Source organism: Sprattus sprattus (assembly GCF_963457725.1).
Source record: "Sprattus sprattus genome assembly, chromosome: 9".
Taxonomy (NCBI): Eukaryota; Metazoa; Chordata; class Actinopteri; order Clupeiformes; family Clupeidae; genus Sprattus; species Sprattus sprattus.
Window position 1 is genome coordinate 28,149,152 of NC_137928.1, and position 26,576 is coordinate 28,175,727.

Consider the following 26,576-nt stretch of genomic DNA (forward strand, 5'->3'; position numbering starts at 1 on the left):
TGTGGAGGAATCTACCTCAATATCCTCCAGGCCATGAGTGAGCTGTAGTTTTGGGGAATCTACCTCAAAATCCTCCAGGCCATGAGTGTGCTGTAGTGTGGAGGAATCTACCTCAATATCCTCCAGGCCATGAGAGTGCTGTAGTGCGGGGGAATCTACCTCAATATCCTCCAGGCCATCAATGCTGCTCTGGGGGTGGCATCGGCGGCGGCCATGGCGGTACAGGCTCTCTGTGGAGCAGGGGAGAGAAACACAGAGAGGGACAGAGAGAGAAAGAAAGAAAGAAAGAGAGAGAGAGCGATAGAGACCATCAATCAATCAAGCAGCTTTTCACACGATAACATCCAATGCAGAATGATTATTTATCCGACGCAGTGAGCTCATCTTATGTGCTTATTGATCCGACGCAGTGAGCTCATCTTATGAGCTTGTGAATCTCTGCAGTTTCACCATTTAATTCCCTTACATTCGATTATATTTGGGTTTTTACAAACTATAAGACAAGACTAGACACTAACAACCACACTGTGCTTCAGGCCCAGCATCTCGCTGGAGAGAATCAATATTAGCACAACAAAGACATAGTGTTACTGCCACACCCTCTGCCCTCTCCCTCCCAGACCATGACTGGTAAAGGAAGTGAGAGAGACAAGGAGGAAGATAAAAACACTGTGCATTAAGAGGGCTGTTTGCTTCAGTCTGTCCTGGGCTCTGCAGCTCTGCGGGGTTTAGTCTAGCTAGTGCAGGCTCCTGGCCAAAGCCATTACCTCTCTCTTCTGCCTTCCTGTCACTCCAGCTCTGGGCTTGGCACTTAGCCCCACTCTTCATATACTGCTTGTTTAACTTCTCTCTGATACTGTCCCTTCTCTCCTCTCCCTGCACCTGGACACACAGCAGTGCAGTCACTGGAGCCTATCTGTGCAAGAGTGAGAGAATGAATGCGCCAGCCCATGATGGGAAGAGAAGAGGTACCAGCCTCGGATGCGGGAGCTGTTGATGTTGGTGTGTTGGGATTAAAAATGCATGCTGTGAAAAAGCCTCCGTCTCTCCAGCCATGAATAACTGAATAATAAGGGCATCTGTCTTTTCTCATTGCAACCGAATGGAGCCCTCTGAAGGAGGAGCTGGAAAAACCCATGTAGCTTATGATGGATAACAAACATGGCACTCATTCTACTGGAGAAAGGAGTAGAGGCACTTCAGTTCCATAGTTTGAAAGGTGGACCCTTTTGTTTTCACCCTTTTCATGTTCAACAACCTTAAGCTTAGAAGCAGAATTCACACAATGGCTCAGGCTTGTGGGAGAAATCACTGCTTGCATTTTGAATGGGCCATGTAGCCAGAATGGGCCATGGAGAAGCAGAAACCCAGAACTCTGTTTAAAAACACATCATCAAACAAGATCTGGTGAGCTGAGAAACAGGATCTGGTGAGCTGAGAAACAGGATCTGGTGAGCTGAGAAACAGGATCTGGTGAGCTGTATAGGCTGTAGTAGAGGATAGAGAATGTAGTGCTGTGTGCACCAGAGAGACACTTCCTCCTGAGACTGACAGGCAGAGTTCAGAGCAGGAGATTCTCTTCCTATTTGCATCAGTGAACCACTGCAGTCTAAGAGGGAGCTGTCTATCTGGAGCTAAAAGCACTCCTTATTAAAGAAGTAGTGCAAAGTCAACACATGCTCAAGTCAACTACTGCCTCAAAGAACGAGGCAATGGAGTCACAAACATGGCCGCCACGGAAGTTGCCTGCCCATCGGCATGGACTAGAGGGAGCAGAGGTTCTTTCTCTGATGAATTCCTCTGAGCTCATGTGGCTCGTTTCTAAACTGGCGAGTAGACGGGCAGCCAGCGTTGCCGAGTGGGTTTCCTCAAGTAATCATTCATCATGAGTATGGGAGCCTCTGATAAGGTCCAGTTATTTATGCTTGTGTGGGTTTTTAATTAACTTTCGAATACATGAATCGCCACAACTGCTGACGATCCTTGGGATTCAAATAGTCCTCGTGCTGAATTAACTTTTCATGCATAGCCCCCAATGGAGGAAATGTAATGACAAAGTGGCTGTCAACAATGACTTAGGCGTAGAAACATAGCCTGCTTCAGGGACATAAAGTGAGTGGGTAAATGTCATTAAAAACCACTTGTTAGAAGAGCAAAGTGTAAACAGTAGGCGGGGTCAAATAAGGACAAGAACTCAGATGGATATGAAACAGAAAAGACATCCTTATCCTTATCCTTATTATCCTCAAAATAAGACAAAGAAGAATATTGATCTAGGTCCTAATGTGTCATTCTCTCTCTCTTTCTCATGGGACACCTTGGACTGTTAGTTGTTTTGTTGTTAGTGCTCAGAAAACTGAAGGGAAACATTTTGTTCACACTACCCCTTCCCGGTGATGTGAGATGTGTCTGTCTCTCTCCAGCCTCGACCCCTGTCTCTCTGATTCCTCTACCAGCTTTCAGTAGCTGCTGCCACTTCTGTATCTGACGTTTGATTTATGCCATCTTGCAAAGCGCACCAAAATTGGAGGGAGCTAGGAGAGATGGAGATGGGCCGTGTCAATGTGTTTACAGAATACAGATACACGCTGAGTACTGTGATAAACGCAGAAATGTCAGGGCCAAAAACATCACAGCACATCCGCATGACTGCAGACTGCTCTTAACTCTGTGATCTGTGGCATATCAGAATGAATCAGACACATGTGCAGACAGTAAGGTGTGTGCTTACAGGGAAAGGCTTTGACACACACACACACACACACACACACACACACACACACACACACACACGTTTGGATGTACTTCATTCCAGACAGACAGTCACATCTCTTTCATCCACTGAACAAACCGAGGCCATGTATTATTACAGGGACGATGGTTGACTAGTCTGTGGAGAGATTCCTAGGGTTTGAAAGCCCAGGTCACTTAGAAGAAAAAGATCAAAAGATCAAAAAGGCAAGGAGGCATGTTCACTAATTGTTTATATGCCATCCCACAAGTACCTCCGGAGAAATCATTAGTCTTTAACATTTATGCTTTGAGGCTTTGATGTTGTAAGTCTAGAGTATCTGTCTGACCAAGCCGGTTGAAAGCATGTTATATTCTTAGCAGGTTACCACCTCACACACACACACAGACACAGACAAAGAACACATACACAGACAGACACACACACACAAACACACACAAAAAGGATCTTGCATGGCATGGTTAGTGAGCACAAGACCCATGTTCTGCAAACATGCCCTGCTTGTCTAGAGTTTCACAATATCTATGACTACATTCACGGACATGCCAGGACAGGATTTTGCTGGGATTTCTAATAAGGTGTACGGCCATGGAAAGTCGTTGATAATAACCATGGCGGTGTCTCTGCCTGGACTGAGCCCTTGTGCAAATGCAGAGCTCCCTATGCAGGTGCTTTTCTTAGATAAATGTGGTATCAGGAAGATGCAGATGAGGCTTCATTTCCAATTCAAATGTTTGTGCTCAGAGGGCTGCCAGCAACACATGACCAGTATTGCCAACATTGTGGTGTGCTAATCTGTACTCAATGGTTCCAAAATTAGTATTTTCCCCAGTAAATAAGTATTTTTCCTTAAGTGAAATCTGTACTGCGTTAATGGGTGCCACTGGCAAAATTTTGATATGCACTTGTAAAAGAAACAATATTTTGGCATTCAGCCTACAAACGTAGACTTATTTGTAGTCTGTAAGATCACTTTTTGAGAGGGTCTCTTTTCTTAATCACGTGAGTTTGGCTGTGGCTATTTTGGCAAACTTTTCATATTGTGGTGGAAGTATCTCATATTTTACAAGTTTCTGTACACAAAATGCAACCCTTCTAAAATAAAATAATGGCTGAACAGGCGACTTTCTCAGTCAGGGTCATGCCACTGGACTGGGTCTCAAAACCCATTGACAGCAGACTCTTATTCCCTTGGACTTGGGTGCTGGCTGTTTTGTGTTTGATGGAAGAGATGTGTGTATTATCATCATAGAGTCCACTATGGGTAATGCTAATTGTGGACCAACATATATTGCAAAAGGCATGACTGGTAGACAGGGCCGGATTAAGACATTTGGAGGCCTGGGGCTAATTACCAGGATGAGGCCCCTATATCGCCCGACACACATCATGACACGCACACAAACCCACGCCAGGTGCACTGACACATCAATGCTTTAAAGTCCACAGAACCACTCTATAAATATGATCAGTTTAAAGCCAAGGATAAAATGTATGTTCGTAGTAGACTACACTGTAGACAATAATAAACCAATAATGTAAATGTATATGTCACAGGTGGGGGGCACTGGGGCCTCCACTTCACCTTAACTGTCACTTGACTGAGGAGCGAACCGTATCCCCACCTCAAAGATGATGTCAGAGACACAAGGCACCAGGTTAAAAGTTATTTTATAAATAAATATTTCAAAGGAGTTTAATGCTGGGGACGAGGGCCAGGGAATGAGGCAGCGTGTAGTAGGCCGGGGCACGTCTGGGGTCCTGCAGAGGGTCTAGGGCAGTCGATGGATGCTGCTACATGCCTCCTCCAGCAGGAGATCCAGGGCTGTGGGGCTAGCGAACAGTAGCCTGTCAGAAGGGTTTTAAAAGGCATGTATCCTGCACAGGTTATGGGCAGTCAGCCACCCGGAACTGTTAATAGAATCCACGCTTTAAAAATTGCAGACAATTTGTGAAAACACTTCAAATATGGCACTCAAGGTGAACACTGCACACAGCACAAAAAGTCACTTTAAAACAATCGCCTGCAAAAGAGGAATGAACAGTCCGGGCAGTAAGCTCCACGTACTTACTGTACAGGGCAATGCTGGGTTACAGGCAGGCGGGTGTGTAGCAGGTAGAGCGGGGAAACAACAGGCAGCATCCTTGGAAGCAAAAGAGCGCAGGTCCACCGTTAGCTGACGGTTACCTGTATTGAACAAGCTCTAATGTAACAAGGAGGTAGGTTACTTAACTTCACTGTGCTCCGACGTTCTTCACTCTATTGATCTTTCTTGTGAAGGCTTCCACGATGGATGTGACAGGGGAGGAGGGTTCGCGACGCCCAGCTCTGGCGATATGCCGGTCTCTGGCAGGGGGAAGAGTCGCGCCGCCCTACACCGGCAAAATGGCGGTTCCAGTGCCTCCGTTCGGCTGCTTGCTCGTCAGTCTGTCCGACCTTCCTTGGTCGTCTGGGACCTGGGTGCCTGGCCTTCCTTCGGATCCCGGATCCCGACCTCCAAAGCCTTCTCCTTCTCCTTCTCCTTCTCCTCCCGACTCCCTGCTCCTTCCGACTCGTCTCGCTCTTTTCCGTGTGTGTTGTCCGCCCTTGCTGATGGCAACCTGTAGCTTAAAAGTATTCTACCCCTCTCATTAGCCAATGACTAGCTAAGTTACTGCCAGCCTTACAGCTGCAGCTAGTTTGCCTGTTACGCGATGTATTGGCTACACCTGGCCATTGTTTACTTCCCGCTCTAGGTCCAGTGTGTCGCGTAATAAGCGTTCCCCCTGGGAACCTAGTTCTCAGGTGTGTTGTTCCTCCCCCACTGAATATAGTCACCCCGTGACATCCTCCTCCACTAATGGGTTCTAGTCCTTAGAACCAGAAGATGCAGTCCAGGTGCCATACCTCTCAGGCGGTCGACCCTGATTGTCCCGTTGGGAGCGTCTGGGCTGGGGCAGGGGATCCCCCTCCTCTGTTGTGGGTCTGGGTTCGACAGGGACCGCTATCCTCCCTATCAATGGTGGTATCCAGGCGGGTGTGTTGTATTGAACAAGCGCTAATGTAACAAGGAGGTAGGTTACTTAACTTCAGTGTGCTCCGACGTTCTTCACTCTATTGGTCTTTCTTGTGAAGGCTTCCACGATGGATGTGACAGGGGAGGAGGGTTCGCGATACGCAGCTCCGGCGATACGGCAGTCTCTGGCTGGGGGAAGAGTCGCGCCGTCCTACACCGGCAAAATGCCGGTTCCAGTGCCTCCGTTCGGCACCTTGCCCGTCCGTCCGTCCGACCTTCCTTGGTCGTCTGGGACCTGGGTGCCTGGCCTTCCTTCGGATCCCGGATTCTGACCTCCAAAGCCTTCTCCTTCTCTTTCTCCTTCTCCTTCTCCTTCTCTTTCTCTTTCTCCTCCTCCTCCTGACTCCCTGCTCCTTCCGACTCCTCGTCTCGCTCTTTTCCGTGTGTGTTGTCCGCCCTTGCTGATGGCAACCTGTAGCTTAAAAGTATTCTACCCCTCCCATTAGGCAATGACTAGCTAAGTTACTGCCAGCCTTACAGCTGCAGCTTGTTTGCCTGTTACGCGATGTATTGGCTACACCTGGCCATTGTTTACCTCCTGCTCTAGGTCCAGTGCGTCGCGTAATAAGCGTTCCCCCTGGGAACTTGATTCTCAGGTGTGTTGTTCCTCCCCCACTGAATATAGTCACCCCGTGACATATACATATTTCCATTCATTCAAAAGCAAAAACAAGGCTAAATAGCCAGGGAATCACCATTATAGGTTACCTCAAATTACGACTTGATTAAGCATATGCCTATTCAGTGAGGAAACAGCTTGGCTCCGCGCCCACGTTTCTATGCGAGAGCACGGACGTGCTGTCAGGGGAGGCAGAGCCCCTGTCATCATTAAAGTAAAAAACAAATAACGATCAAAGGAAATAAATATTTTCTACTGGTCTGTGATATAAATGTTTTTTCTGCATGATACCAATCATTTCGAGCAGTTTTATAATAATTTAAAATCGCTGAATTTGCACATGTCCTGTTCAAACAGACAGAAGACAGCAAGACGGTGAGGCAACGACGAGCTGTGCCTCATCTCAGATTGCGCAATACCTCACAAACTGGATTGAGCGTAGAACCTATGCAGTCCGGCTGATCTGACTAAAAACCTCAGTGAAAACCTCTACACTTATATTTGACCATGACTGCGAAAATGGAAGATTCTATAGCTAAGCTTAAACATTCACTTAGCTATGTCTAACTGGCTTGCAAATAATTTGTCTACAATTTTCAATGAATTAGCCTAATATGCAGCGATATGCGTGAGGATAAGAACTCATCCATCTTCAATTGCTGAAATAATTTACGTTTTATTAGGCCTATTTAGATGGAACCGGGAAGCCTGGCTTGTTACCTGCATCATCGTATTTGAAAACATGTTATTAAAAGCGTTTATCCCTGTCTTAATGCGATGTGGTGCGAACCAAAGCAAAGTTTAGAAATGTGAATTTGTCTTCTTCAGTCTTACTGGTACCACTTTACAATAAGACTCCATTATAAATGGTTTATAAATAGTTTATTAATTAGGTTGTAAACCCTTTGTAAGTCATTAATAAGCCCCTATAAATGAGTTATAAACACAGTTTTTATATATCGATGCAGGCTCACTATTTGGGAAGATCCCCATCTTGGCAACCCACTGTCTATCCCTTAACTTGCTCTACTAGCCTAATAACACACTCCCTACCATTCTTGTATCTGTTTCTAGAGATTAAACCCTAGGAGGGGGGGTCTCACAACGTGCCCCTACCCCCCCCCCCCCCCCCCCCCCTTTACAATTAGGCTCCATTTTGCCAGTTATAAATGTTTGTAACTGATTACTAGATGATGATGTGTTTCACACTTTACAATAATGCTCCGTTTTGCCAGTTATAAATGTTAGTAACTGATTAATAAAGGGTGATTGTTGTGTAATGAGTAGTAAGCAGTAGCTTGATCTTGGATAGATGGATGGATGGATGAAAATTTTAGGACATCCAGTAGCATCCAGACACAACATCCACAAGTCACATCCACATAGCATTGTATTTGGGACAAAGCACTCACTAAGCTCTAAACCCCTGCTGAACCTGGTACTGAACAATGTTGCTGTTGAGCAAGTACAGGAAACAAAGCTTCTGGGTGTAACTTTAGACTCTAAACTATCATGGTCAAAACATATAGATCTACTGGTGCAAAAGATGGATAGAAATATATCTGTGGTTAGAAGATGCTCTTCTTTTTTAACACCTCATCTGACTAAACAGGTTCTGCAGACCCTGGTATTGTCACAATTAGATTATTGCTCGGTAGTCTGGTCAGGTACCACAAAAACGAATCTAGGGAAGCTTCAACGGGTACAAAACAGAGCAGCTAGGCTTGCCCTTAAGTGCACACCAAGAGCAAACGTGAAAAACATGCATGACCGACTCTTCTGGCTGAAAGTTGATGAGAAGCTTAAAGCATCACTTCTGTCTTTCATTAAAAAAATTTACACATTAAAAACCCCAGACTGTTTGTTTAGGCAGCTCACACTCAGCTCTAATGTACACACATACCCCACCAGACATGCCACCAGTGGTAACTACACAATTCCAACAATAAAAACAAACTCAAAACAACGTACAGTATTATGCAGGGCTATGGTAGAATGGAACTCCCTTCCAGATCACATCTCAAAAACCAAGAAAAGCTGGATTCAAAAAACAAGTGAAGCAACACCTCATGGCTGTTAGCACTGGATACTAGTATGTATTAGGCTACTAATTTTGATTTTTCTACTCACTTATCCTTTTTTCCTATTTGTCATCTGTTGTTTTTGTGTGTGATGGTTAGGTTATTTAGTTTTTTTTTCCTTTCTTTTATCTGGTGTTTGTATGTTGATTTCTTCTTTGTTATATGTCTTTTCCTTTTCCTTTATCTGTTGTTTGTATGTTGATTTTTTCTTTGTTATATGCTTTTCCTTTTTTATCTGTTGTTTGGTACGTTGTTTTCTTGTGTGGACCCCAGGAAGAGTAGCTGGTGTCTTTGGCATCAGCTAATGGGGATCCGAATAAAAAAAAAAAAAAAAAAAATAGGGAGAACACGTTCAAAAGAAGTGGGAACGGAACAGATTTTTAGGACATCCAGTAGCATCCAGACACAACATCCACAAATCACATCCGCATAGGGAGAACACGTTCAAAAGGAGTACCGTGGGAACGGAACGGAAAACACAAGAAGCCCCCCCCCCCCCCCATATAGGCAAGATATAAAACTCAAGCTCCCTATTTGCCATGGGCGCGCTGGTCTGTGACTTTCTGACCTATGTCGTCACGTCACTAGCTAACAAAGAAAGCACAATTTAAAAAAAAAATTGTTCTATATCAGCTCTGGAAAACCAGATAAGACCATAGTGTGCATTCAAATGTATGTAATTCAAATTCAAATTGAAAAAAAAAATGGATGTTGTGTCGGGATGCTACTGGATGTCCTAAAATTTCCCTCTGGATTAATAAAGTATCCATCCATCCAAGATCAAGTAACTGCTTACTACTCATTACCCAACAAAATCACCCTTTATTAATCAGTTAGTAACATTTATAACTGGCAAAACGGAGCCTTATTGTAAAGTGTGAAACACATCATCATCTAGTAATCAGTTACAAACATTTATAACTGAAAAAATTGAGCTTTATTGTAAAGTTCTTTTTTTGAAGAAAAAAACATACACAGAAACGTACCCAAATCTGTTGGTGGCGGCCATTTGTAAACTAAGAGCAGATGCGACAAGTTAACTTTATCCATCAACGTCAAAAGTAAATAGTCTTCATAAAGCGAAAAAACACATTCCAAATTGCTTGTGCGCACTTAAATAGATTACAATGAACCGAACTTCCCTATTGGTTTCCGTGTCGCTGCAGCTATAATATCGACCAATCAGCTCAAGCGTATCACGTCGGTCAATGTAAACAAAAATGGCGCCCTCCGCGTTGGTAAGCAGGAGGCCAAATCATGACACATTTTTGCTTATTTCTCGAGTTACCGTAAATATTCTTTCGTTAAATAATATCGCAAGTTGACCCTCAAGTTGATTGATAGGGAGAATAATGGTGTGATAATATTGTGTAACAAACAATTAGTGCTGTCAAACGATTAAAATATTTAATCGCGATTAATCGCATTTTTGTCATAGTTAACTCAAAATGAATCTTGATTAATCGTAAATAAAAAAAAAAATTATTGAAGGGACATTTAGAATATTAATCGCAAATTTTTATCTATTCTAAATGTCCCTTCAATCATTTTTTTTTTTAAATTTTTTAATGCTCTTGTCAACATGGAAAAGCGTTAATCGCGCGATACATTTTTTTACGGCGTTAAAATGGGCTTGCGTTAACGCCGTTAATAACGCGTTAAACTGACAGCACTACTAACAATGCTTATTACACTTCTGATTCTGTGCGCAAAGGTACGTTGTACACAGGGCTGTAGTGGAGGGTAAACGCACGTAAACGCAGTTTATGCACCTCTGGAATTTTGGAAATAGCGTTTACGCACCTATTAATAGCGTTTACGCATCTCAAAGTGGTGTTTACACATCTCAAAGTTCTCTGCGCCTTGTATTCTGCCGTTGTAATAATCCGAAATAAATTTGGTTTCATTTTAAATCACCTTAGACTATCACGCATATCACGCTAATTCATTGAAAATTGTAGACAGATTCTTTGCAAGCCAGTTAGACATAGCTAAGTGAAATGTTTTAGCTTAGCTATAAAATCTTCTATTTTCGCAGTCATGGTCAAATATAAGTGTTAAAGAAGAGCCTACATGAGTGTTCAATCCTACACAGTATACGAAGTCCTGGCTGGTGAAGCACAGGAGAGGGATGAACCCCAGAACACGCCCATTCTCCAATGGTTAAAGAACAGGGGAAGTGTTTAATTGCAGCATGGTTTCTTTTTTATATTATACTTTTCAGCTGTAACACCCTGGGCCTGTTTCCAGAGGCCTTCATTTTTTATTTAGGTCCTATAGAGGTTCTTTCTTTTGTCTCCCCCACCACCCCCTTCGTTTTTGTGAGGCCTACACCTACTTTTCTTAACTGTTTTCTTGACATTTTATCACCTACAAACTCCAAACACATTTATTCACTGTCATTGATTTAATATGGCTTTAACTGATAACGTAATGGAATATAGCCAGGTCAGCCTAACAGAGTTGCGACGCTTTGTATTGCGTTGCTTCGCGCCGTGTTTCATCGGGTCGAGGACTGTCTGATCTCAAAAATCATAGTTTACCCACCTCTAATTTTACCACTACAGCACTGGTTGTACAGCCTCGTCAAGACGAAAGTTTTTGAAAACCACATCCATTCTGCAGATGTCATAATTGCGTCATTGCATTTAGAAATACAATGAAGTTTCATGGCACTGAAACACTACAGACAGCTGCAACAGGAATAAAAACCTCCTTGTGCCTGAGGGGCCAGGTTTAAAAAGTAGACTCTGTTGGCCTTTTCTCAGGTTCAGATGGAGTTTGGTACCCTACACCCCCGTGGAAGTATGAACACTGGCAGGCACGTGCACAGATAGACCCCTAGTGGTGCTCAAGCACCAGCCCTTGTGCCCTGGTTGAGACAAAGTGCCCTTTTTTCTGGAGCCCAATTCTTTTTTCATTCATCAATATTTTTAGAATACAAATTAGTCTCTCTGTCATCAATTTCCCCAAATGTGTTTTGATATCTGAGGGGGCATTTATTTGAGTTCTTGTGAATATTTCGCCCCGACATGCTCCGCGGCAAAGACATAGAATAGTATTCTATGCCTATGTTTTTTATACCTGCGTGCTGGTTTAAGAGAGGAGTCACTGGACAAAGCTTTTTTGTAGCAAGATAAGTTTACTTGGTAAATGATGATACAATTCAGCCGTCAGTGCAGTGCAGTCAATAATGTTACATCAGCACCACACCAACGGCTGGAGAACCCTGATTCTGATAAGATACAGACAATGTTCAAACATTTAAAGCCCCAGCCCAGTGATGTCACTCTGGGCCCACAAGACACCCCCCATGATCATGGGATGGTGACATACCATCTGTCCCCTCTGTACACAGTAGATCACAAGCTTCCACATCAGCACTTCTGGTTTTATCTAATGTGGCATATTGTATTATGGTGAAAATTTCTCAGGTTTGGTCTTATCTACCATGGCATATTGCATTATTGTAAAACATTCTCAGGTTGGTCTAATTTTGACATCCATAATGATTTATGACTCTGGTCATCTGAGGTTACACTTTTCCCGTGTGAAACTTACTCACTGTTTTATACAAGTTCTCTATCGATATATTGATTTGATCTTACACCGCCCACAAGCCCCTGCCGCGGCCCTCCCTCCTCATCCCCCACATCAGCGCTGAGCGCCAGCGCCAGGCTGAGGCCGGTGCAGCCTACTTCTTCACTGACCTGCAGCATCAGACAAACAGGTAATGACGGTGTTTGTGCAATCCCCTGACGTTGTTTGTTATAAATTAACAACTACATTAGTTCCGCCGAAAACGTCTGAAAACATAACTGGTCCGACGTTTCCTAAAAAAAAAAAAAAAAAAAAAACGGACTTGATTTCAAAGCATTGTCCAGCTGTTTGCTGACGTTTGACATTATTTGTCTGAAAGTGTATATTTTGTGTTGTATAAATACCGTTTAGACAATTTCGAAAGCATGTTGAATTTATGTTTATAAATGTCACGAGAATTAGAAAATAGTAGGTAAACTATGCTAGCTCTCGGTGTCATGCTATCCTTGTCCCACATTGTTCAACGTGATATTTATGTATCTCTTCGTTTTGCCTGTTTTACAACGATCAAACTTGTATGAGTAATTGTAGAGGGTGAAAAAGAGTAAAATAAGGGAAATGTAAGCTAGCTGTCTTATCCTGCCAAGAGGAAACACAGGTTGAGAACAGCATAATTAGCGTAATGCTGCTTATGCTTTAACCTTCAGAAAACAGTAAAATTATTATCCATAACATTTGCAGCATAATGCCAAAAAAAAGACAATAAGCAGAAGGACAGGGAACTTCAGCAAGCAGCTCAGAGTAGCCGCTCCCTTTTTACTTGAAACAGGCCATCAACGAGCGAATCAAATGAGGGAGAATCAGTTACCCTACTAATATATAAGTTGAAAATATCCTTCTGTGTTTTTTTTTTAATTTATTATTATTTTTTTTAATTTCATAAATAATTTTGGCGATGGGTGCCCTTTTTTTTTTTTTTTTTTTAGCACCTGCCCCCCAAAATGTCTGTGCACGTGCCTGAACACTGGTGAGGGTTATTAACTCTGGTCACCTTGGGCATCCAAACATTTTGCGACAGACTTCTTCATGTAAAATACAGTTTAGTTCACATGTCCCCAAGAGTCCAGACCATATCTGTGAGCTTCTTCATGTATAATACAGTTTAGTTCACATGTCCCCAAGAGTCCAGACCATATCTGTGAGCTTCTTCATGTAAAATACAGTTTAGTTCACATGTCCCCAAGAGTCCAGACCATATCTGTGACCGCCCCAGGCCTCTTGGAACTGTCTTCCAAAACCCAAATCCATCAGAAATGTTGTGGCTGATGTAGCTTAGCCTCTAACACCAAATCATATTATTTAATATTATTCAATTTGTGGACATATACAGTAGATCAGGTCAGATAGAGCTTGTTCATTCTCAGTAGACAACCTATGTATACTTTAGCTTCTTCCTTTCCAAGGCTTCCTCAATCACATCTTCAAAGGGAATCATTAACTCAATGAAGTAAACAATGCAACCTGTGCTTTGACCCATATCAAGTACTGTGCTTTACGTCTACTTTTCTGCCCCTCGCACACAAAAGACAAAAGTCATTAGCAAAGAGTTCACAAAAACATCAATGATTTATAAACCTGTATATTATATATAGATGTAGGGCAACTTCATAGTACTGGAGGAGGAAAATGTCTGTCTTGCGAGTCACCCTTATTTCCCCTTCTGGTCCTTCTGAACCTTGTGACTGTGAAGAAACACTAATATGTGTCACCATCTGTTCTCCTGTGCTTGAGAGCCTTTACCTAGTACTAGCTCTCCAAGGCCACAGCCTCTGTAAAGCTGAGATGCATTCAAAACCTCTGGGCCACTAACACCTGTGACTGGCATGGGCGCGCACGTGCACACACACACACACACACACACACACACACACACACACACACACACACACACAGAGACGCCTGCCTCAGTTCCATGACTAGATTTGTTTCCACAGCATCCTACTGAGAAGAATAAACCCGATGTATGCCAGGGTGCCGGAGCCACTAATGCTGTGAGCTCTCGATGTTCTCTCCGTTCATATGCATACAACGAACATGCGCGGCCTTGATTCAAACAGAACATCAACACATGTGTAACGGGTCACAATCTGCTGAATCTATTATCCTCTAGTTTCCTGAATTTGAAAGGCGACGTTAAGCAGCATATTTATCTGCAACCAATGTGCCATCACACCAATTTCCACACTTTATGAATTTCTCTGTCTCGCTCTCTCACGTCGCTAACTCTATCTATCTCTTTCCCTGGAACACACTCACACACACAAGCAGACACACACAAACACACACACACACACACACACACACACACTCACACACAAGCGCAAACACCCTCACACACTCACACACACACACACACAAACACACACACAGGCACACACACAGACGTGTTATCAACAAGCCTTGGGATCTATGGGAGAATTCAAGATGGCGCAGCATGTTCCTTTCATGTGCTCCCATACTTGCATGCAGCTCTCTCTTTCTCTCTCTCTCTCTCTCTCTCTCTCTCTCTCTCTCTCTCTCTCTCTCTCTCTCTCTCTCTCTCTCTCTATCTCCCTCTCACTCCCCCGCTATCTCTGTCCCTATCTCTCTGTGTTTTTCTCTCTCTGGTTCCACATTATTATTCCAGAGAGAGGCAGGCTTTGTCTCGCTCTTCTTCCACTTTAGGCGCTTTGTGTTTAAACTGGAAAATGGAGGGAAAAAGCAAAAAGGGAAAGAATGCAATTAAACGGGAATTAGCGTGAAGACAGCTGGGCAGGGGACCAGTGTGAGGCAGCATACAGATGAAGGGCAAGGCCCCGGCCCCAGCCTCCTGAAGCTGGCCACGCTAAGTTAAGCGAAGGCCTTGGAGCAGCTTCCTAGAGATGGCATGGATAAAGGAGGGCACGGGACAGCATGCAGGCCCACAGCAGCAGTGGCTCCCTCTAGAACTGGTCTCCAGGGACTGATTAGATGGATAAAAGAGAGGAGAAAATTGCTCATTAAGTTTGACGCTTTAATAGGTGACTGTCCAGGGGCTAAGAATGAAGATTACCGTTTAACTGACAAATAAGAATTCTCGGAAGCATCATCAGAGACACTTCTTTTTGGCTCCCTTTCTTTTGGCCTAAAACAATGAAGCATCATTTTCACTTAGCAAGTCCAGTGTTATGAAATGTGTTTCTGACTGCTGCTGCTGTAGGCTCCTTTGCATTAAAGCATAAAAGCTCAATGACTAAACGCAACATAAATGTAAACAGGTAGTGTCTTTTTCTTTTGTTTTGTTTCACAAACGGGCCCTTATGCAACCTATCTCAGCTGGATATTCCAGAGAACGACAGGCGAAACGGAGCCCCACTTCCTCTCTCTCTCACGCTGCTCATCATTCAGTGAGCTTTGCTTATATAAGGCGCTAATTTTAGGAACATCAGGCTACATTACAATACAGCAAAGGAGTGGGAGGACAAGCGAGCAGCGAGCAGCGAGCAGCGAACATCAGATTCTTACTACAGGAACATTTCCCTAAGCTTGTTCGCTATGGCCGTCTACATTAGCAGCTTCATTAGCTGTTCAGGCTCACAGCACAGCCTGGTGTATAAGAACCAAAAGTATGGTGATCTGGAGAAAGTGGCAGGAAGCGAGAGAGAGAGACAGAGAGAGACAGAGAGAGAGAGAGAAAGAGAGAGACAGATAGAGAGAGACAGAGAGAGAGAGAGAGAAAGAGAGAGACAGATAGAGAGAGAGACAGAGAGAGAGAGAGAAAGAGAGACAGCTCTTTGAACAGCCTCACTAGGAGAGGGCACAAGCCCAGGGCAGGGACTGGAAGAAAAGGTAAAACAAAGAGTGAAACGAGAACAAGAACAGAAAGGGATTGAGAGGGAGAAAGGTAAAATAGAGATAGAGTGTGTAAGAAGAAGAGGAGAGGAGGTGATTTAGGGAGAGATTGGGGGACACGCAGAGAGAGAGAGAGAGAGAGCGAGAGAGATAACAGGCTAAAGAGGAAGAGTTTGGCATCATCTTGGCACTCTTCCTGCCATCCCATTAGTGCTTGGTGCCAGGAACCTAGAGCCGAGGCCCCTCTCTGCCAAGGAGCTTCTGGGACGGTGGAAAAAAAGACACCAGACTCCAGCACAAACACTCCCATCTCCAGCAAAGCTCCCTCTCCTCCCTGGGGGACGTCTTCCTCCGCTGCCACTCGCTCAGACATAAATCACAGAATGTTCTCCACTCACACAGTACCGCTGGGACGCGTCCTTGGACAGCCTATCTGAGTAATCACAATGATTAGGCAATGGCACTAATTGAAAAGTAATTAACTGAATAAGCAGAGTGTCTGAAACGCCTCTGTGGTCCAGTGAGGGAGCTGTGGGAGGTGGAAGGGGGATGTGGAGGGGTGGGGGGTGCTGGCGCATTCCAGAGACACTTCATTTAACACCAGACGAGGCCTCCATCACTGCCGTAATCCCCCACTATCAACAACGGCTCCAGATGCCTATCATAACACCACGGAAAGGGAGAGAGAGGGAGAGAGAGGGGGGGGGGGGGGGTAATGCGCATATGCAAGGTTACATCCTCACACAAACATACACACACAAATATGAACACAGAAAAACATCCCAATTTGCTCTTGATAACAGGTTTGATGAGACTCCTAGTGAGCACAGACTGCGCTTGTGTGTGAGTGTGTGTGTGTGTGTGTGTGTAAGAGTGTGTGTCTGTGTGTGTCTGTGTGTGTCTGTGTGTTTGTGTATCTGTCTGTTTATGCATAACTATGTATCAAGCAATCTTATGAATGCCAAACACAGGGATGGAGAACACGTTTGAAAACGTTTTGGTTTTCCGCCACACAAGGCTGATTGGGTTCACTAACCCGTGTGCTCTAAAAACACAATTACAGCATCATAATCAGATGCCCGCGTGTACACGTGCCATAATCATCATCTGCCAACAGGGGACCTGGGGAGTCTTGCACCTGCTGGCCTCACTTCAAAGCAGGTGAGCTTTGAGTGACAGCTGCACCTCTCACTGATGAAAAGGCTAATATGGACAGCAGGAGGCCCAGAGCTAGTTGGGCCCATACAGAGGAGGCTGTCTGTATTGGCTGTATTGGCACAAGCCAATAAGCCCCCCATTTACGAGCTACAATGCCCACGAGGACACAGGTTCGATTCCAGCCTGCTGTCGTTTCCCGATCCTCTCCACACCTCTTCACTCCTCCTCACTTCCTGTCCAAAATACTTCACTGTCCTATCCAAATAAAGGCTAAAGGGCCGATAAATAAATATTTAAAAAAGAAAAAGTAAACTAACCCATCAAGCTGCCAACAACATGGACACGGACAATATGTAACTGATATTATTATTACCACGCTATTAGCATGATAATTGTAATACATTAAATGGCTAAATGTGCAAAGCCTTTATCAGTGAGTCAAAAGTTGATGACATGACTCAGTGTATGAGAGCAGGCATAAACCTCTTGCCCTGAGAAGTAAGTGTCTGTAAATAATACTCAAAGGAGGGCCCGCACTGAAATTGCCATCATGAATGAAAGCCTCCATGAAGCGTGATATAATAGCTTCTCTGGATTGCCATGCCAACACGCAGTGATGAATCAGACGTCTGGCCACCTAAGCCCCCCGTCTCATAAAGCCCATGAATGAAGGGGAGTGTGCATCTGAGGCTGCTGCTCATGAGACCGTACAGCTCCTGAGGAACGCCCCCCCCCCCCCCCCCCCCCCCCAAAAAAAAATACTTCAACTTCATTTCACCAGAGCCGTGTCCCCATTATACAGGATCGCCAGTGGGAAGGAAAGAGAGAGAGAGAGTTGGAGGGAGAAAGAGAAGAGAGAGAGAGAGAGAGACTGGTGACATTGCCTCGGTTTTAGACGAAATACAAATCAAACCAGATGACATACCCACAGTCAACAAAATACATTGGGAAAAAAAGTGAGCAGAGAAACAAATAGAATGAAGATTATCTGTGTTTGTCAAAGGAACATAGTGGATGATTCACAAAGCCCTGATTGCTTTTTTAGCGCTGTCAGGAGTGCTTCCATCTGCATAGTAGTTTTTCCCTCCCTCCCTCCCTCCCTCCACAGTATGTGGTCCGGAGCAGAAGTGTCTTTCTCTCAAGGGAAGGCAAGTCTGAGGCGGAGTAAATAATGGAGTGAATCAGTTTTAATCAGCGGTACCCTGGCCTGGGAGAATCAGGGACTTTCTGTGGCCTCAGGAGCTGATGAGCAACGTGGCACACTATATTTGGCAAATACAGAAGCATCAATGTCTTTCTAATAATAAACATTTTTGACAGACTATAATTAATGGAATTGAATAATGACATATTATGCACTCATTACAGATGAATGTGTCTCATTATCCAAGAGTGGATTTCTGGTAAAGAGCTCCAGCCTCTGTAGAAACCAGCATGACTTCAGACTAACTATGTGTGCTGTGCTGGGGTAAGGAAGTAAGAATCCTAAGAGAGTCGTGGAGAGCTGACTCTCTCTCTCTCTCTCTCTCACTCACTCACTCACTCACTCACTCACTCACTCACTCACTCACTCACTCACTCACTCACTCACTCACTCACTCACTCACTCACTCACTCACTCACTCACTCACTCACTCACTCACTCACTCACTCACTCACTCACTCACTCACTCACTCACTCACTCACTCACTCACTCACTCACTCACTCACTCACTCACTCACTCACACTCTCTCTCTCCTCTCTCTCTCTCTCTCTCTCTCTCTCTCTCTCTCTCTCTCTCTCTCTCTCTCTCTCTCTCTCTCTCTCTCTCTCTCTCTCTCTCTCTCTCTCTCTCTCTCTCTCTCTCTCTCTCTCTCTCTCTCTCTCTCTCTCTCTCCTCCTTTCTCCCGGTGGGAGTGAAGATGTCTGGTAACTGCTCCCTATGAATGACACAGGGGGGAAGAGGTCCTCAAGCCCAGTTGGTGTCTCATGCCTCAAGCATTAATTGGATTTTCTCTTTTGATCTTCTTCTTCTCATCTTTTGGACTTTCTCTCCTTCTCTTCCTGATCTTCTACTCATCTTTTGGATTTTCTCTTCTTCAATTCTTCTTCAACTCTTCTTTTCCTCATCTTTAGGATTGTCTCTTCTTCTCTTCCTGATGTTCCTATACTCATCTTTTGGATCTCTCTTTTTCTCTTCTTGATCTTCTTCTCCTCATCTTTTGTATTTTCTCTTCTTCTCTTCCTGATCTTCTTCTTCTCATCTTTTGGATTTTAGCTCTGCATGACATTACCTGTACTAAATGGCACAACAGTCTCTCTTCTTCATACACACACTGTTACCTGTTTTAATGTCCATTCATAAATATATTCTGCCATTGATATCCACATGGGGCCCCGAACCCTTAATGTACTATACTGCTGTGTGACAGCACCTATTCTATGATATGAAGTCTCCCACTCAGAATTACATATGCAGACAATATGCAAACTGCTAACATTTAGAGACATTCAGTGTGTGGCATGGGTGGAGATTTAAATCGATTAAAATGGTGTACGTGCATGGCTACAAAACACGCAGCAGTGCAGAGGTGCTGAGAATAATATCTTCCCAAGTCAACCTTTCATTTACCTTGTGAAAACACGAGTCTGTGAAACTTCACGAGAAGGGAGTTTACACGGGCGAAGCCAACATGTGCCGACGGCCTCGCAGGAATGCTCCAGAGTGCTATACTACACACACAGATCCCGGCACGCAGCAAAAGAGCACGTCACATCAGAGGAGTTACAAATGAAGCAGAAACAACAAGCACCCCGCTTGACTTTCCATAGTTAATATTTCAACAAGGAACGCTTCTCAAGCAGAAAAACTTCAGAGAAGTTCCCTCAGACAGTACTACTTTGCCTGAGAAAAACATGAATGGAGGTGCCATTACTGGGAGTACAGTGTTCCACATATCAAACTACCTCAATCAGAGTGCAGAAAAAACAAGAGGAAAAAAATGGATTTATGTGTTTTTAGGAGATGACGAAAAAGCAATGACTCTCTTTTTACCTGAGTGACTCAGTGGTCACAATAACAGAAACAAATTGGTCTGGAACAAAGAGGGCAACGATCAATAACTGCACCTGAAGGGGGGCCAGGTTTTATGTCTGCTGTCAATTTCCTGTTCTGTGGGTAATGTTCCAAGAGACAGTTTCAAACAGAATGATTGTAGAAGTGTACAGGAGTTAACTTGAGTGGAGAACCAAGACAAAAGTGTGTGTGCATGTGTGTGTGAGTGAGGGTGGGAGTGTTTGCACAGTATGTGTGTTCTGTGTGTCAGACAGAGACGGAAAGAAAGCCAAAGAGAGACAGAGAGACAGAAAAAAAGCTGTTGACAGACAGCAAGGTAGAGTGGGAGTGTAAGAGAAAGAAAAAAAAAGACAAAAGGAAAGACCAGCACACATAAACAGGAAGACAGAGAAGGGAAAACAGACACTGGCAGAAACAGACAGAGACAGACAGACAGACAGACAGACAGACAGACAGACACACAGGTACACAGACAGACAGACAGACATCAGAGTTCTGTTACCTTGTGTCTGGTCCATGTGGCCCAGCGTCTCGATCTGCTCCACCAGGTCATTGGAGTTCCATTGGCTCATGCCCAGCAGCATGGCGTTCTTCCCCTCCACCACCTCTGCAGGGGGAACAGAAGGCACAGCAGCACACGCCAGTGAGGAACCCAGCAGCAGCATCAGGACCAGCAGCACACGCCAGTGAGGAACCCAGCAGCAGCATCAGGACCAGCAGCAGCATCAGGACCAGCAGCACACACCAGTGAGGAACCCAGCAGCAGCATCAGGACCAGCAGCACACGACCGTGAGCAACCCAGCAGCAGCATCAGGACCAGCAGCACACGCCCTTGAGCAACCCAGCAGCAGCATCAGGACCAGCAGCACACGCCCTTGAGCAACCCAGCAGCAGCATCAGGACCAGCAGCAGCTTAGGCTCATTTCAGCCTCATCATCATCTGACTGCAATCACACTGCTGCTTAGACCTCTGGTGCGTTATTAACAGCGTCAGCACCATCACTCATTCTGATACGGGGGAAGTGAGACATTAACTCTCACAGTCCATCAGAGGATTTTACAGGGTACTTATTGGATTATCTAGGAACACTGAATGGAAGCTGCAGTGGGGGATGATGACTAGAGTGATCATGGAGAGATATGTATCGACTCGGTGGAGCGACTGCATGAGGTGGGGACGGAGGAAGAGAGAAGAGGATGATGAGGGTGTGGAGTGGGAGACAGCCCTGCATGCACCATATCTGCTGTCCCTGAGACCAACAGCTGGCACAGCTGAGAGCCATTGACACTGCGCTGTCAGGGACCATCACTATCAATACTTCTAGGCCTGTTTTTTCACATCTTCTCACGCATTTCATATCCACCCACTCACCCACCCACACAGATACATAAAAGCATGACATATACACACACACAGACACACACACACAGACGTCATACAGAGAAGGACACAGATTTACAGTGACCCAACTCAAATGCTTACTTCAATACGCATAAGACTACAGATTAGCATAACACCCTGAAAGGCCTGTGTGAGTGAAGACCCGTCTAAGTGATTTGAGATCTGATGAGGTGGGAGCAGATGAAGAGGGAGGAGGCTAACCCCCAACCCCAGCTGACGGAGAGGAAAGGAGGAGAGATCGCTACGAGTAAATAAAATATCAACACCATCCTGAGGAGAGAGAGAGGAAGAGAGAGAAGGAGGGATGAGGCCTAAATAGAGTAGGGAATAGAGGAAAAAGATCAAAAGCTTTTCTTTCGAACATCCAAAGAGAAATGTTGTGTTTTCTTAGGGAGATTTCTCTTTCGCTTTTAAACAATCTCGACAGAAACGACCTGAGATGCCTCTACGGCTAACAGACCAAACAGTTGAGGAGAAGAGAGGGAGAGGAGAAGGGATGGAGAGGAGGAGAGACACAAAAAACCGACAGCGTAGAAGTCCCGACTGTCCTATTCTTACCGTTGTTCAAACCGCCTTTCCCCATCAGCATTACTCGTCTAATGGAGCTGGAGCACAATGGCGGCAGCGCACACAGAGCCTGAAGCTCCCGCCCATCCCATCCTCTCCTATCTGAGCCGACTGAGCTCATTTCTTCTTAGACAATGACACAGGGGAGGCCATTGGGAGACATCATGACTGAGCAGTGAGACTTCAGGCCGTATCATCACTTATCAAGCGTGAGACAGATGGAACGCAGAGCACTTCCTCTAGGTCATGGTTCATAAAAACGCAGAACGAGTTCTGATAAACAGTGTTAAAAGACTAGTAGTATTGACATGTACTTCAGCGGAATAATAGATGCTTTTCACACCGATCACTAAACTCTAACCCTGAAAAAGAACCAGTGACAGGGCAATAACTTGACAACCCAGTTACAATACATAACTAATGAGTTTCAAATAGAGTAACATGCTGCATCTCCCGGTCTATTTTTGAAAACACTAAAGAGTTTTGAGATGGTTTTGCACTTCCATCAACTTCTGGAGAGCCGAACAAAAAGGCACCTCTACTGGTAATGCTAATCTGCGACATCATGGAGGAAACACCCAATTAATAAAAAGTGGAGCGGCAGCAACTATTCCTATTCATTTAAATGCAAATCCAGATGGTCAACCATTACACCTTTGGTAATGGAACCAGAATGAACTGATGTTGAAATATAATAAAGCAATCTATCTCCGGTGGCAAATGTTTTGTTGCTTTAAATCAGAGGGAGCGCTCAAGTGAAGCTGTAAATATGATTTGGTTACGAACACGCCATCAGTTATCGCTCTTTATTGAGATTCTTGACATCGGTTATCAGATCTTGGATTAATGTGATAGAGATTTGTCGCCGTAGGCGGCGTAAATTCCCCGAGCGTGGCTGGCACACACTTGATTAAGCCTAACTCCGGCTCATTCATCAGGAAACCTGTGGCCATTTCCACTCCTGCTCACTTTCACTCCCGGAGGATGAAGTGTGATGGTTGTGCAAAAAGGGAAGGGGAAAAAAGAAATAAAGGATAATTTCCTCCAGGGGAACCTGAAGATAGACCTTGGGAAAACAAACATGAGAGAGAGGGAACGAGGGAGACAGAGAGAGAGAGGGAGGGAGAGAGAGAAAGAGAGAGAGGAAAGGGAGGGAGGGAGGGGGAGAGAGAGAGAGCAAAAGAGGCAGGGCCACAGGGCTCGCAAATTGCCTAAATCCCTAGAAGCCCTTTGGTAGGCATTCCTGCTAGGACTGGCATCAAACACAACCTGACTGGCATCAAACTAGGGCTGTCAACGAATATTCTAAATTCGAATATACATTCGAATAGTTTTTAAAAACAGAATTTCGAATGTGAAAAATAATATTCGAAAGAAAAAAAAAAAAACACACCAGCGGCAGCAGGGGCGCGTCTGCTTTGCAGGTGAGCGCACGCCTGAGGCCAGGGACAGCCTATGAGGGACAGGGCACAGGTGTCGCACTTATTTGGCACAGCGTCACTGCTGACAGTTAACTTGCCTGCCTGGAAGATGCCAGAAAGTGCAGAACCACAGTAGCTTGACCGCAGCAGAGAAGGTGACCCAAAACTAGTCTAAAGAGTGATGTCTGGAAATATTTCGGATTTTGGTCAGTTGACGGTAAACTTGTAGCCTGACGATGTCATACTCATAATTCTAGTCAGAATATGAGTCTGAGACCGAACCATTGGGCTGTGATTATGGGGCGTGTTTCAACGAACCAGGAAAGAAAATTCCTCTTTGCTGAATTGGATACCTAGAACCAATCAGAGCAACGTAGTATTATTACCATCTGATAGATTAAACTTTTACCTGATCCCGTAGGAAGGACGGCAAAAACATCTTTTCAATCGACAAATGCCTTGATCGCGTTTCTCTGTTCCTCTTTCAAAATGAATGCGCTGTCAATATCCGTTGAGATATGCCTGCTCACGTTACTTAATTAGCACTCAAGGCTAGAAGCTACCATTTGTTTCAATGTTTTTTTTGTCTACGCGTTAGCATAACCGATCAATAATGGTCTAGAGTGCTTCAGTTAAGACCTACAATCTTTGGCAACACTCGTTTTGCGTATACACAACTAACCGAGTCAATGTAGACATAAAAAAAGTCGTGTAGATAGCTTAAATCATATAAAATATGTCCCACTAAGCTCCCGAGACGGCGCCATCTTTGTCCGATGTATAGGCTATACTATCTATATCTGTCCATCAACGTATAAAGCCCGCCCTTACAATTTTATTGGTCAGATCACTTTTCGGTGGGCTTGAATCCCTCCCAACTAGCTCGACTCCAGACTGAATCTCCCAGACCAAAAATTTTGTGGGCGGAGTTCAGGCTGGTATCCAGGCTAGTAAACTTGTTGAGCCTACAGCTAAAGTAGTGTTTAAACTATGTAAGCTAGAGATAGCTTAGCATTCAACAACTAGCAACTTGAGGCTACATCTCCAAAATGTGCACCCAAGTGAATATGGCATAATATGTGGATCTTCAGCGAAACAGCCACGTCTGGATACATATTTTGTTAAGTTCATTGTCTGCGCACAACAGGAGGCCTGCACGCAAAAATGTTTTTCGTTCATATGCAAGGACATGAGGCCGATCAGTGTGGTGGATGGGAAAGGCTTCAGGGAGTTCTGTGAAGCACTGGAACCGAGGTACCGTGCGTACAGTATATACACCGATAGAATCTTAGAATTGTATAACAGGGTGTGCCTCATTTATTTAACGTTAACAGAAACATTACTAGTGTGGGCTAGTCGCGACTGTAATGACTGTAAATTCCAGGAATAAAATAGACTAGATAGGCTACAACAGCTTCATGCACTGGTTTGATTATTTGCCGTTTCATGCCAAAGAAAGTTCCATGTTCACCACAGCTCGCTCGGAGCGTTCAATGTCGGTTCTATATTGTAAGACTTAAATTAGTGTTAATAATATTTGTTTGAATCACTGAATGAATCCTGCCATATTTGGGACAAGAATCACGACCTTAAATTGCTTGCGCAAACTCTTGATCAGCACTGAGCATTTGTTTATCGTTGTCGTTCATTTAAACCGCTATCGTAGAGAGCGCGACGATGCAGAAGAGAGAGAGAGAGAGAGAAAGAAAGAAAGAAAGAGTGTGTGTGTGCGAGCGAGAGGCCAAGGTCTGAGGTCTTGGCCATTAGTTAGTTTACTTATTTTTGTGTAGGTAATATGTTGTTAAATATATTTAAACTTAAAGAAATAACCTATGCAATTAGTTATGTGTCTCTGTATTAATTATTGTCCTGTTATTTACGTGCCTAATGCGCAAACAAATATTCGAATATGTTTGAATATATGTGTTTTTTTAAATGGAATATTCAAACGTCTTTTTTGAGCAATTTTGACAGCCCTACATCAAGCACAACCTGACTGGCACCTTTCCAATTACACTTCCTAGTTCTTCCTCCAAATAGTGTCAACCAAGCAGACAAGGTGAATTAAAGTAGGAATTCTATTTCACTTTTAATTTCTGATGTCTGATTTGGAAGAGTATTGATATTTTGGTAGCCTGACGGGAACACTTGACTATCTTGGGGCGTCAGGCTAGCGATGTGGTGAGCCCTGGGCCAGCCTTTCCACAGCTAAGAGCGTATATTACAGCCATCCGTATCCATAAGAGTGAAAGGCTGGGCGGCAGTGGCTCTTCATGGGGGCATAAATTGCATATTAATGAGCCACAGCCGGCATCGCCACACAAGGCTCAAGCATCCCATGGCAGCCCTGTCATGTGTTTGTGAGCGTGTGAAAAGAGGAGATTTACTTCGACTCCCTCACGAGAGCAGCTCCCATTCTGCCATGAATTCAGTATCTGGCCGACTGTGCACTTGCAGCTTGTGATGTTTTGGAGCCACTCTTATTCTGTTCTGTTCTAAAACACGGACGCTGAAGAGAGATTTAACTAGACATATTGCTAACCTATGCCTCAGCGTTTCCGTTGTCCGGTAAAATTAAATGTCCGAAAATATTAGATCTCACCGGTCAAAATGTCTGATTGGAATTTCTTAAAAATCCCGTCCCCCAAACACAATCTGAATTTGACAACCGTCCTAATATTTAGGCCTATAAAGCAAACGTGCACTGCCCTTATTATGTTTTTAAAGGAACAGGCTATTCTGCCGTTTGAAAGTTATTAAACAACATGTATATGCTGCATTTTAAATAAAGCGCAAACCGTCGGTTGCAAACAAGGAGCGAACTGAGTGAGAATGATCAAACATGGCCAAGCAGACGAGCCTTAAAAGCTTTTTTTCAGAGGCCAAACGCAACTGATGAGAGTGAACCGTCTGACGAGGATGAACCTGTAATACCTGCAGTGTTGCGTCTGAAAGCGTTTCATTTCATTCTACTGTCTATGCCCGTGCGTGAGAGAGCCGAAGTTGCGTAGAGCCAGAGAGCGGTATTGCAGACAGATAGAGATTTTGAAAA

General features: G+C 44.3%; 1 protein-coding gene across 1 annotated transcript in view; it reads right to left on the reverse strand.

Annotated features, from left to right (window-relative positions):
• Window positions 1-26,576, reverse strand: part of LOC308370420 (membrane-associated phosphatidylinositol transfer protein 3-like) — a gene marked incomplete at both ends in the record, with an annotated part of 106,606 nt that overhangs the window by 71,653 nt on the left and 8,377 nt on the right. Inside the window, 2 exons of the mRNA XM_080845072.1 lie at window positions 160-230; window positions 20,636-20,740. Coding sequence (XP_080701198.1) covers window positions 160-230; window positions 20,636-20,740 — 176 coding nt within the window. The remainder of the gene's footprint in view (window positions 1-159; window positions 231-20,635; window positions 20,741-26,576) is intronic.